Source organism: Toxotes jaculatrix, chromosome 5, assembly GCF_017976425.1.
Source record: "Toxotes jaculatrix isolate fToxJac2 chromosome 5, fToxJac2.pri, whole genome shotgun sequence".
Classification (NCBI taxonomy): domain Eukaryota; kingdom Metazoa; phylum Chordata; class Actinopteri; family Toxotidae; genus Toxotes; species Toxotes jaculatrix.
The window spans coordinates 19641384-19654982 of record NC_054398.1 but is presented as its reverse complement, the minus strand read 5'-3'; the positions used below and the strand labels follow the sequence as shown (position 1 = coordinate 19654982).

The window sequence follows — 13599 nt, the reverse complement described above, 5'->3', positions numbered from 1 at the left end:
CTCTTGTTTTTTTTTATGATGGGACACAATGTTCTCTTACGTTTCACTGATTTTTAAGACCCAGTCGACCAATCCAGAGAGGCGTTGTTCAGCTCCGTCCAATCGCAGCTGCTGTTGTTCAGGCTCAGCGGTGGGAAGGGCGGATTGCTACAGCTGTTTGTTTCCCTGAGCACTGATCCACGTTGTGGATTAAATATTCGCAGTAACCGGACAGTCCTGATAACAGTGAGTGAGCATCGCTGCGGCTGCGGGTGTGGATGGGGGGAAACAGCCCGAGTCACCTCTCCCGTGAAGATGGTGAAGGCGGAGGATTTACTATTGTGAAGGGCATTAGGGTGAGTGAAAGCCCCGGGAAACTTTGCGCACGGACTTTAACTGAGAGAAACAATCTAAATGTTTATGCACACAGTCTCTTCACAGCGGTGTCAGTAGAGATGCTGTCATTGCAGAGTGCGTCAGTGGTCTGTTGTGTTTTTAAGTTCCCTGATTCTGTGGCACTTGGAAAAACCACAACTAATTAACTGGTTTGTACCACCCACACCAGAGCAGTCCGAGTGGCGAAACCACTGACTCTGGTTAAATATAGGAAAGAAAACAAGGTTGGCTGTCACATGGACCATTTGGAGAAAACAAAAAAAACATTCTTGTTTTTTTTAGTCTTCAATGAAGAACAGATAACAAACAGCAGTAAAACAAAACAAATCTGGGAAAGAGGAAAAAATACAAAACAGAATAAAGAATGAGTAAAATACCACTTAAGTACAACAGAAATCTCCAAAAACATGTGCTTCATTTTTATAGTACCAACACTAATTGTCATTGATGAGTCTGAACTAGTTCAATTCAACTCTGAGTTGAACTAGGGAATAATAATAGCTATGAATAACCATGTATTGTGTACAGTTGCCCACTGCATCTCGGACCACGCTGACATCACCCACCATGTTTTTCCACATATCCTCTTCTAGGATAGAAGGTAGTAGAAATGCAAGTTGGGTTTTTGTTTGTTTGTTTTTGGTTTTTTCCCAGGCCCATAGTAGAAAACACTAATTATCTATCAGCTGTTTCAGTGATAGGGGGACAGAATGAGGAAACTTAGAGCTTTCAGACAATATATAATTAGTCAAGGTTGAGTCTAGTTCAGACCAAAACATACCTGAAGTAGCAGCTACAATTAGAAGAAATGCTGATTAGCCCAGCAGGTGGCGCTCACAGCTGTAAATGTTTCTGTTTATTCTCTTGTTTTCACCAGCTGTCGGACAGAGTCATCCGCCGGATGAGGCAGTCTTCACGGGGCGTCTGTCCTCAGCTCTCACAGAATGGAGGTCGTCCTTCACACTCACCTGACCTACAAACGCCCACTCCAGTCCCCCCTCCCCCTGCTGAACACCTGTTACCTCTTGTGACACCTCCTCCTGCTCCATTCAGCCCCCCTCCACCTCCTCCGCCTCCTGCTCAGGAAGCCCCATCTACATCTACACCAGTCAAATCTGTTCCTCCCCCTGTAAAACTGGCCCCCCCTCCTCCTGTAAAGTTTCACTCCTTTCCTCAGACCTCTCTTGAGCCTGAAACACCTCCTCCTGCTCCACCACCTCCAGAGACAAAAGCTCCTCCAACTGACCCTGTTGTCCCAGCCCCACCTCCCCCTCCCTCTGCTATTTCTCCGCAAGTCGAAACAACTGTGGCGCCTTCATCTCCTCCGCCACCTCCTCCTGCAGTGGAGCCTGTAGTTCTACCTCCTCCTCAACCGTTTGTCCCACCTCTCATAGAGCCAGAAAGTCCATCTACACCACCTGTTTCAGAAAGAGTCACCGAGCCTTTTGTCCCTCGCCCACCTGTAGAGTCATCCCCAACAGCTGCAGCTTCATCTGAACCTTCAGCTCCATCTCTTCCATCTGAGCCTGTGAAACCTCCACCTACTGAACCTGCTGCTGCTGCACCTCTTGACCTTCTTGAAACTGTTTTCCCTTCAGCTACACCAGCTGAACCAGTAATCCCACCCTGTCCTGTAGTTTCACCTCCTCCAGCTGAAGAAGTGCCTTCAACTGTGGCTCCAGCTGTTGATTCACCACCTCCATGTGAACTGTTTCCACCTCCACCTCCTCCAGAGCCAGTGGCAGCTCCTTCTCCTGTTCCAGAGCTCGCTTTTGAGGAGTCCCACCCGCCTTGTCACTGTGTGGAGCTGGCCATCGTGCCGACTGATGCACCTGTGAGCGAACCGCTCGTAGAGCCTCTAGCACCACCTCCACCTGATCCATCTCCAGCTCCTGAAGAGTCCACTCTGCCCCCTATTGTTGTGGATGAAGTACCTGCTGTCACTTCAGCGCCTCCACCTGCTGCAGCAGGTAATTAAGATCTGTCCAAGCACCTACTTGTGTTATGTATTTCTGGTAATTGCCAGAGTGATCAAGTGTCTGTTGGAACGCATATAGTTTGACAGATATTATTTGGACAGATCCTTTAGTTTAGTGCATGTTTCAGGTGGCGATGTTAGAAAGAGCAAAAATCAAGTTTGCTTCTTTGTTTCGCAGGTGGTTTGAAACTGTTCTCAACCACTGGTTTAAGGCCTTGAGGAAACGGATTCAAATCAACAATCTTGTGTTTTGTTTTGTTTTCACAAACAGTTTTGCCCGTTTCTCCTGCAGTGGTGGAGGAAGAGCTGAGGCAGAAGATCAAAGCGGAGATGCAGAGAAGTCTGGAGGAGGAGATCAACCAGAAGAGACAGGAGCTGCAGCGACAGTAAGAACAGAGAGGTTTTAAAGTGATTAATGAGTTTGACTGAGTGTCATGAATGGGTCTGTGTGTGTGTGTGTGTGTGTGTGTGTGTGTGTGTGTGTGTGTGTGTGTGTGTGTGTGTGTGTGTGTGTGTGTGTGGTGAGTGTACATGTTGGATGATTGTTGCATCTTGTGTGAGCCCAATAAACTAAGAGCTTATATCTACCCAAGCTCAATTTTTTGTAGTTAAAATGCTCTGGAAACATGGTAAAATAAATACACAGTAAAATTCAGCTCATTATATGAACACAAGTATACAATGCTCTAAAATCTGTGTGTACATGTGTGAAGGCTGGAGGAGGTGAGGGCTCAGGCTCAGGCAGAGGCCAAGGCAGCAGCTCAGGCTCAGGTGGAGGAGCAGGTGAAGAAGACGCTGGAGGCGGAGAAGGCGGCGTACATGGAGAACCTGACAGACTCCATCATGAAGGAGCGAATGAAGACGGAGGACGAGAGACTCATGGTGCAGCTTTATGTAAGCAGAAGAAGACATGCATGACCTTTATGTGCTGTGTGATAGGTTTAGTCACTAAAGGTAATCTGAGGCAGCTTCCAGAAACAGTTGATCAATTAACTTCACACAAAGTGCAGTAAACAGAAAAAGCTTAAATCAAATCAATTACAATAGCACCAATTCTCTTTCGTACGGTTGTGCACAGTTTTTCAAGGCACTTGGTAGGTTGTTGTTCAAAGCATCTTTGAAAACTTGCCACAGTTCTTCTGTCTCAGTGTCTTCTGGCTCTTTGTGTAATCCCAGACTGACTCCATGATGTTGCGATCAGGGCTCTGTGGGGGCCAGACCATCTGCTGCAGAGCTTCTTGTTCTTCTCGTTGCTGTAGCTCGCTCTTAAAGTCTCTGGCTGTATTTTTGGGGTCATTGTCACGGTGTATAATGAATTTGGGATCAATCAGACGTCTCAATGATTGATAAGGATCAAAACGGAAAGTTCCTAAAATTTCTGCACAATAGCTGTAAGTGTCTGGATCTCTTGTAAATATGACATTCTTTCCTCCTCTTACTGTGCCTCTTTCTCTTTCTTGCCCTGTTGACTGGTTTCAGTGGATGGAGCTGAAGGTAAGACAGGAGAGAATTCCTACTTGCATGACTTAATTTTTCACTTTCATTCTGCTCTAACCACCTGCTGCACAGCTGCTTCCTGCTCTTTATGTCTTCAGATAAGACAGAAAAAAGTCGTTTTGGAAACTGGGTTTCACAGTTCACAAAATATTATTTTATTTTTGTTTTTTACTTCACCTTTATTTTACCTGGCAAATCCCACTGAGGCTGGCAAGCATTTCCAAGGGAGAATAGTTTCAGACAAGAAAACACAACATCAGGCACACAAAGGAAACAATACTGAAAACCAGGTAACAATGTATGACAGCTCAAATAATCTAAGGACAGAGAAAGTTACAAAACAATTGTCAATATTAAGAAAGCTAAAACAGAGATACTTAGTAAAAGAATCATTTACCACAGAGTTTACAGTAACCTTGAATTCAGTTGGGGGTGCCAGGTTCTTTAATTTCTCTCTGCAAACTATTCCATGTTATGAAATATAGTACTTTGGATGGATATACTGGTTTTAGAAGTTCTGCTGATGTTATTATAATTATTTTGGACTCACACAGGCTCATCAACTGGAGGAGAAGGAGAAAGAGTTAAAGAAACGAGACGCTCTCCACAAGGCACACATTGCTAAACTTGAGGCAAAGGTGAATTCACTTTTTTGTGCTTTATTCTATTGTGTCCTTTAAGCTGCATAAATCCATTTTTACCACTAAGGGGCACTATGGTTCAGAAATTGTATATGATCTCATCTGTATATATTTTTTTAAATGACAATATGCAACAGCTGTGAAGGACTTGCACAGATTTTTACATTGGTGTTTCCTGTACAGCCACACTGTTCTTACTTTAACTGTGTGCATATTCTAGTTTTTAGCCCTGTGTGTTTGTTTGTATGATATGTGACAGTTCTTTACTGAAAGATTTTCTGAGTCTGATTCAGCAGTGATATTTTATCTTGATGGTAATATGTGGTGTGTTTACCTCTTTGATAGTGTACTCAGTTTTACAAAGTGACTGCTGAGAGTTTCCAGAAGGGCAGAGAGGAGACACACAACCGTTTTGCGTGAGTCATGTGGTCATTTATGTAAATACTGTATCTACAAATTTACCCTGGAATCAATGTTACACAAGCATTTTTACAACTTTTGTGTTGTGGTTAGTGAGGTCACAGAGTGCACAGAAATATGGACTTGACTCTCCTGAGACAGTGCATGTCAAACATGAGATAATAGGCCGCTGTGAATGTTTCATAAGTTTGATGATATAAACTCCCAAACCAACACGAAGTTCGATATTTGCATGACAGTGTTTTTGTGCTCTCTCAGGCGTTTCAATATGCAGCCAGTGTGCGGAGACCTGCAGAGTCAGATTTTAAAGTGCTACAAGGAGAACACGGGGAAGACTCTGTCCTGCTCGAGTATCGCCTCAGCCTACATGCAGTGTGTGGACAACGCCAAGAAAGTACGCCTTAACCTATAAACTGATTTTTTTTTTTCTTTCCACCTCTCCCTCTGTCACATTTTACTCTTTATCTCACTTTAACTGATTTTGACTTAACGTTTCTCCATCTACAGAATAAACTGAGCACCGGAGGTTAATATGGACCACTTGATGAGGATGTCCGTACATCTGACATATGTACTGCTGCAGAAAAGAAAAGATGGACAGAAATCACCAAAAAAAAAAGAAGCTACAGAGGGACAGAGTCTCAGGAGCATCAACTGTAGCCTTTACATGTATCTAGAGTAAGTGCCATATACCCTCAGACTGATTTTTCAGAGGGAGGTAATCTGGCCTGGTACTGGTGTCACAAACACGTAAACAGTTTAGCTTTAAGTAACACTTCATGTCTACAACCTCTCTGGTTCTTGGGATCATCTTAAAACCAGCTGTGCCAACACCATAACACTACAGTAACAGAACAGTAACAGTTTTTAAGGGCTTGTCTTTATTAATGGAGCAAAGCATAACAAAGGAGCATAAGATTGAAGTTTGTCACAAATGGTTTTCATTTAGACGGCAGTGTGAATCAAAGTAAGGTATTTGTGTGAGATACATAGTGAATGAGAGCCTGGTGTGCCTTGAAGTTATGAAAGGCAATTATGAGATTGCAGATGCATGAAAGAACTGTTAAATGAGCGTGTGTGAAGCAACAAAGATGTGTACTTGTTAAAGACTATTTTACTGCACATAAATTATTTCAGGGAGTTTTCACCTTCAGCTAATCTTCCCCAAAGTTTGATGCATGCTAAAAGAAAAGAAAATCAGCGGGTGTCAATAAAGTGTTTTGTTCAATCACATAATGACTTTCTTGTTTCACAGTTGTTGCCCTCTGGTAAAGACACAAAGTAAAGTCACTTTACTAGGCTGAAATTATAGTCATACACAAGTACAACTTCAGGAGGTTTACTCGTAACAGAGTATTTCTAAGCTGTTGGATTGATTTTTTTTTCTACTTCTTCTTAAGTACAGGTTCTTCTTAGTGCTTCCCCTACTGCCTATACAGCTGGGTGCAAAAGTCTGGACACCACAGGGCTAAATTATGCATTTTGTTTATTTTTGAAGTGAAAAGAAGTAGTGTTACCTTTTATTTCAAGACCTTCATAAATAGTGAAAAAAAAGTATACTTTGTCAGCTTCATCAAACGTTGAAGCTCAGTTTGTGACAAAGTGAAGCATCACCACTAAAATACTTTTCTGTGCTTTGGATTTGCAAATGATGAGGAAGAAGATTTTTTTAAAAATAGCTTATTTTGCAAATGTGCGTTGAAGAAGCCATTATCTGAGTAAGTTTCTAGAAGCAAATAGTACAATAACACTTGTTTTTTTCTGTGTTGGACTTGTGTGAGCGTCACTTGAGCGAGGCACAACATTTCCGGCTTCATCTGAAGAGGAAGTGAGTGTTTGCATGTATGTGGGGTTTTATAAGTGTGCAGACATATAGAGTCCAACTCCCATTTTGCCAATTTGCATATAAGAGATTAAATATGAAAGAAATACATCCTCTTCATATATGTTGTGAAAGGTCTACCGTCACTTCCTCCGTTAATTGAATATTATTTGGCTGCCAATCTGAAAACAGAGGCCTGTTCTGTTAGTTCCGTTTGACATTTTCAAGGTTAAGTTACATGTGTCTGCCTTTTGAACATTAAGGCTTCTTATTTTCAGTCTTTGTGCCTGAAGTCGATTATTTCTGTTGCTTTGGAAATTGCTTTAAGTTGGTATTTTGTCAATTTTGTCTAATTTATTTGAAACTACTCTGGTTAATATTCAGACCACATCGGCGCACTGCAGATACAAGGCCAGGCAAGTAAAATAGAAGTGAAGCTGTTGTCCACAGACTGAACCTCATGTCACGTTATTTCATTAGCTGCAGAGGAAGCATTGGACAAACTTCTCAGTGTTTATCTGTGGCTTTTAGTGTTTATGCACTAGAGTGGCATGTGTTGAACATTGTATAATTGCAAAAGTGCACGCATGCCTTCTGAAAAAGCAGTAGATCACATGTATTTATGTTTTTGTGTGTGTTTAATTTGCTTTACAAGTCTAATGAAGTCAGAACATCTGCAGCATAATTGTAAACATGGAAAAACCATCCTTTGTGCCCTCTGTTTTCCCAGCGTCTTTGGAAATGCAGTGTTTTTTGGTTGTTGCAGGTTATAGCCAAGGTTTTTGTCAGTCAATCGTTGACTGACTGCAGGACTACAAACTAACAGGCAAACTTAAAGCTGCTCTGATCAATACTTTTAGCCATACTAGCGACGTGTCTCTAAGAAATGTCGGTCAATTCACCACTTTGGTCCAGAATGAAATATCTCAACAAATACTAGATGAATTGCAATGAAATATTGTGCAGACATTCATGTTCTTCAGAGGATGAATCCTAATGACTTTGTTGACCCCCCTGAATTATTCAACTCCATGGTTCCCTTCAGCTTTCTGGAGTGTTTTAGTACCGAGTATTAAATCATTGTCTTGGTTTTCCAGCTCCCAGCTTTATGTTTTTGGTTCAGTCTCACTGCTGTCATCAGTGTCATTCCCAGAAACAGCAGACAGCTGTTTTTGGCAGCAAGGTGACAACAGACAAACAAAGTTAGTAACTGGCTGGTGAATGTAATGGAGTATTTAGCAGCTAAAGAGTCAGTTATTTCCGTCAGGAGTTGGTGGAGTCCAAAACAGAGCTAAAGAAGAGTGAATACTGGACCTACGCTAAATGTGGCCAGAGACATGACTCCAAGTAAATGCTAATGTTGCTTCATGTCTGCTGGATGTCTAAATAGGCAACTGTTTGCTAACAAATTAGCCATATTAACTATTTTTGTGTCCGTGTTTTGTTTACAGGTTGTTTCTGCTGCCCCCAAGTGGATAAAATCAATCACTGCAGGTTTAATAATAACTAAAGTGCCCACATTTTGCCCCCTTCAGTAAAATTTTCCTCTGCTTTTTTTTGTTCTGCTGTCCGGCTAGAGATACCTCCACCCTGTCCTCTCAGCTCCAGCTGTTATTTCTGAGGGTGGGATCATGCTTAGTCAGGAAGTTGTGCTGAACTGGCACACATCAAACATTTCCTTGCACCATTTTGCACCACATTTGGTCAAAATGCTCATCATATGTTCTTGGCCCGCACTGGACCACAAGTCATAATGGATGACCTGATGTTGGGAAGTGCCTGATGTTGGGCACCTCCATCTTGATGATCCTTCGGTTTGGCCATATGTGGCAACCACCATTGCATTGACCGGAACAGACAGAACCTGCCCAATGTTGCAATGTCCAATGTCTTACATTTGTCCTCCATTGAAATATTTTAACATGCTCACTTTATTAATAGTGCAATGCCATCAAGGAGTTCAGGTTCTCTGTAAAATGGGCAGAGTGAGCATAGGATAGAATACTGGCACCTTTATTCCAGTGGATTGCAGCGGACTTGGCATAATTTTATAATCAATACAACTTGATATTCTGAAGTCTCACAGTTCTTGTGGAATCAGAATCAGAAAAAACTTTATTAATCCCCAAAGGGAAATTCTTTTGTTACGTACAAACTCCCAATGAAAAGAAGAAAATTGCACAGAGAACCAATAATGAACTGTTTCTTCTTTCCACACAACACAAAGGTTATTGTGTGCATCAAAATGAAAGTACCTCCAGTAAAGGATGACGACAGGAGTTGACCTTTGAAGTTTTTACTGGAAGCATTTATGAAACTGTGAAACGCTATTTGGATTTTAAAAAAGACAAATTTATGAACAGATGAGATAAAATGAGTATGCTAACAAGATTTGTAAAACTCTCATAGTTGCGTCCTATCACTCATGCCAGAAAGAAACACAACAATCAGCAGTGAAAGAATAATATCAAGTCTGCATTGGACGGACAACACAATAATTAATTTAATTGATGTAACAAAGATGTTCACAAGTTCACAAGAGTGGACTCTGTGTTTGCTCGGTGTGATTAAGTTTTGTTATGAGCGGATCTGGGGGGAAAACAGTCTTCATACCAGATATTTCCGTCTTGGAAATGTTTGCAGTCTGATAAACATCTTCTTGTGACAGCTCAGAGCTTATTATGTGGACAAAAATTTTGATTCCTCTGAAGGACACAGTCCTTTGGAATTTGAAGGTGTGTGTGAATGAATTTAAGTTGATAGAGTGTATTATGATGGACAAAATAAAACCAGAATCCAGAAAAGGAGGCGGGCGACTTGAGTTTGTGCCCAGTTTCTCATTCCACAGAGAAAAGCCCGTCACTGTAACCTTATCACCCACTCAGTGTACTCAGATATCTCACAGAATAACTCACATTACCCTTACATAAAGGCTACTGGCTGGCATATTGTTTTCACCAGCATCACATCACAACTTATCATCAGATACATGTTATAAAATTAAGGACGCACTGCTCCCTTTGAAGGGAAACTATTCATCTCTTTTGCTGTTGGCGTGGGAGGAGTGCATATGGCTCCACTGAAAAAACAAAACAATGCTGTGAAGCTGCAGGGCCGCTTGTACGTTTTATTAATCATAGCTTTGTGTGATGAAACATACAGCTCCGAGCATCACATTCTTCACAGCATCACCTGTACAGTATGTACAGTATGTAGGTTCAGATCTGTTGCGTTAATCTACCTTTGGAAGTGACTGAGTTTGTCGTTATGCAATCCTGTCCTTTCTTCGGTGGTGCTATAGTGATTGTTACCAAGGACGCGTCTGAAGCCTGCAGACTACTCGAGTAGGACTGTTATATAACGCTACTTGTGTTTTTTTATGCGTGTGTGTTTTCTCTTGTCGCCATGCTGCCTGCTGAACCCGAGGGAGAGTCTGACATCTGATGGGATATTACCTTAACAATGCCACAGGGCACAGGTCATGTACACAGTAGGTGCAACATTAAATCAACTTTAATGCACAGAGACATACAGTAACCATGTATCTTCATAGTAATATCTGAATAAAATACCATCATAGTAATGTATATTATCGTGATAAAACCCAAAGAGAAAAACAAGCAGTGCCTTTTAAACTCTTAAGCCAAATTTCTCTTTAAACCTGCAATAACTGACTTTAATAACTGGCCACATGATAGAGGAAACTTATTAGCAAACAGTTGCTTATTTACAGTTTTTTTTTTCTGGCTAATTGTTGAATCTAACTTTTTTTAATTAAAAAAAAAAAACTAATTTTATGCTATTTTAGCTCCATTTTTGGTCTCTGCCAACTCCTGAGGGAAATATCTGGTTCTTTAGCTGCTAAATGTTTCACTGTATTCACCAGCTAGTCTCTAACTGCATGTGTCAGCTGTTTACAGTGGCTTTTTAGTGTCTGTGGTGGCCAAAAACAACACAGTGACAGCAGTGTGAGTGAACTGAAACAGTAACATTGTGGCCAAAAGAGCTAAACAATTCTTATTCTAAGCTAAGCTAAACAGCTGCTGGCTGTAGTTTCATACTTACACACATCAGAGTGGTGTCAGTCTTCTCATGAAACACTTTGCAAGAAAGGCCACAAATGTCAAACCATTACTTCAATTTCATTCTTTGCATTTTCAACTTCTGCTTGTCCATAAGTACAAATGTCAGATTATCTTGAGATAGCCCTTTGTTCAGTGAAGACTGTGAGGTGCAACTGAGTTCTGCAGGCTGGTTCTTGACAGCGAGACCTGCACTGAAACAGCCTCGATATAGCTCATGTCTGTTTGCTGGTTGTCAGAGTTACACAAACAGAGAAGGCGAAGAAGAAGGAGGAGAAACAGAGAGAGTGAAGAGAGGAGATATATTTGTAGTCTCTCTGGTTCTTTGTAGCAGAGTTGTCCTCTGGTGAGGCATTTGCTGAGGATTAGAAATTGTGTGACGATGGTCAGGATGTTGGGTCGCGGGCAGAGGCTGGCTGTGGGACTGTGGATGTCCACAGAGGCATTCCTTACGATGTTGTGGCTGTGGATTTATTCACAGCTGGACAGATGCAAGAAAGTGAAAGAGATGAGGGTAAGAGGTGGGAGGCTAAGGGAGGAGACAGGAGCAGCAGGTGCATGCAACACTGTGGGAGGATGCTGGACGACTGACAGCTGGATCAAAGTGCGTGTTGTTGTAGTGAAGATGGAGGAAGGGTTTTGTGGTGAGATCAGGGTGAGAGGTTGGTGTGACTCAAGCCTCACAGCCACTTCCTTTGGCATCTTGAGGATGGAGAGATGAAAAGAGGAGAAGGAGCGATTCATCGTTTGGTTAGCTGACTCACTATACAGGAACGGCTACTGGGAAAGGAAGTACGTACTTGACGATGGGGGCTGGGCGTATGTATGCATGTGTATGAGCTACAGGCAACTAAGCCTTTGGTCTTTGACAGAGGCACAATTATTCCATTTCCCATCACACCAGAGGAATGTAGGATGAGATTCCCGTTCTGTGAGTCGTGCCCTCTCACCTGCCATCACCATGCGGATACAATTTCACCCTTCCCTTTCCCGCTCTGGCTGGGGAATTCCCCATTTTGTGTGGTTTTTACTCATGGAGGAAGTTGCAGAGTTTGTACAAGGCTTGTTGTTCTGGTAATAATTGAATACTTTGTCACGGCTAATTTAACAAAACTATGTTCCTGTTTTCTCTACACACAATTTATTTTGCTCATTTAAAGGAAGTCAAGAGTCTAATCCAACTCTAAATGTGGGAAACCAAGAAAACATACTGCTGAGTTATTTTCACAGCATTTTAAAGTTGGTCATGTGCAAGCGTGGAGGAAATAAATCTTGCGGATTATGTGGATGGAGTGTGTAAATGGAGTAATTGCTTGTTTGTGTTGGTGAGAGCAGGGATGCTTTGTCATGCTGGGTGCGTAAGTGTCTAAGTGTGTTTGTGAGAAAGAGTGAGCTCTTAAGCAGCTGCTCCTGTAAATTTTATGTTTGGTATGGCAATTTGTCTTGTGGGAACTGATTTCTAAAGCTTGTAAAACATTTACATCTTCCATGTTTATGTCCTCATCACTTACTGTAAATATAGACATTAATCCAGTGTGTGTGTGTGTGTGTGTGTGTGTGTGTGTGTGTGTGTGTGTGTGTGTGTGTGTGTGTGTGTGTGTGTGTGTGTGTGTGTGTGTGTGTGGGAGCTGGTGTTGACTCACAGTTACAATAATGACTCTGGCAAAGCAGTGGATGAACAGCTCACGCTAACTGTAAAGAACAGAGACAGAGAGAGAGAAAGAGAAGAGAGAGAGAGAGAGAGAGAGAGAGAGAGAGAGAGAGAGAGAGAGAGAGAGAGAGGCGAGGGGGCTGTGCTCTCATTGGCATCTCCATCTCATAACTCCTGTGGTGCTCAGTGCGTTCACACACACACAAACACACATGCTCATATCGAGGCTACAGCTCTTACAGCTCCTACAGTATAATAGTTCAGTACAGTATGGGTCGGGACTGGCTTTCAGTCCGAGCAGCAAGAGTGTAAACGTCTCCAGGGAGGAAGTAATGCATCGCGTGGTAGGTGATGGATGGATTTGCAACAGGTTAGTGTTTATCCCTGTGTTTATGTATATATGTATATGTATATATATATATATATACATATATATATATATATATGTATATATATATATTGACATATTTTTTCTGTTTTGTTTATTCAGTGTTATAAAGACAAAAATGCTGTTTTACTGACAGTCCTACTATGTCACAACTTGTAATACTGCATAATGTCGTGGGGTGTTACAGAAAGTGACGTAACAGTTTCACTTTCAATCTATTTTTGAACCGCAGGCAGTCACCTGTAGCTATGCTGACTGACTGAACTCTATCATTTCTTGAAGCACTTGCTGTCAAAGCTCGTTTGGTTTTGAATGTTTTTTTGTTTTTTTTTTTGCTGAGTGGTATTTACTAAAACAGTGAACAACTATGTCATCAACAAGATAAACAAGTTGGGGGGGGGGGGTTATCATCACTCTTTCCAGAAGGAGTTCCACCAAAAGGATTTCTTATCTCTGTTATTGTTTGGTGATTTTGTAGGCAGTGACACAAGAATTAGATGTAGTCCTTCTCAGAGAAAACATGTTCCGCCTCTCACTTCTGTCTGTTCTCACCGACTAAATGTGATGCCACTTGAAGAGTCTGAGGGATTGATTTTCAAGGCTCTCCATCCTTCCTTTATACTAAATTATCTTGGGTATAAGCGTGTCCATGTGGCACTTTTCATCTCTATTTTGCTCTCTTGCTCTCAAATCTAAACGTGGCATTATGTGAATGCCAGGTGACCACACCTGAAGCCTGTCCTAC

General features: G+C 41.8%; 1 protein-coding gene across 3 annotated transcripts; it reads left to right on the top strand.

Moving 5' to 3' along the window:
- The first annotated feature begins 89 nt into the window (after positions 1-89).
- LOC121182698 (leucine-rich repeat extensin-like protein 3) lies at positions 90-5573 on the top strand. 3 transcript variants are annotated; one of them, XM_041039357.1, is made up of 9 exons: positions 90-335; positions 1253-2345; positions 2625-2739; positions 3067-3247; positions 3833-3847; positions 4405-4488; positions 4837-4907; positions 5170-5305; positions 5419-5573. In XM_041039357.1, the coding sequence occupies exons 1-9, from the start codon at positions 258-260 to the stop codon at positions 5440-5442; spliced, it is 1797 nt and encodes a 598-aa protein (XP_040895291.1). In that variant the 5' UTR covers positions 90-257; the 3' UTR covers positions 5443-5573. The 3 variants fall into 3 exon arrangements, with proteins under 3 accessions (XP_040895291.1, XP_040895293.1, XP_040895292.1); XM_041039359.1 differs by having other exon boundaries at positions 91-335; positions 2646-2739; XM_041039358.1 differs by lacking the exon at positions 3833-3847 and having other exon boundaries at positions 91-335.
- Positions 5574-13599: the final 8026 nt, after the last annotated feature.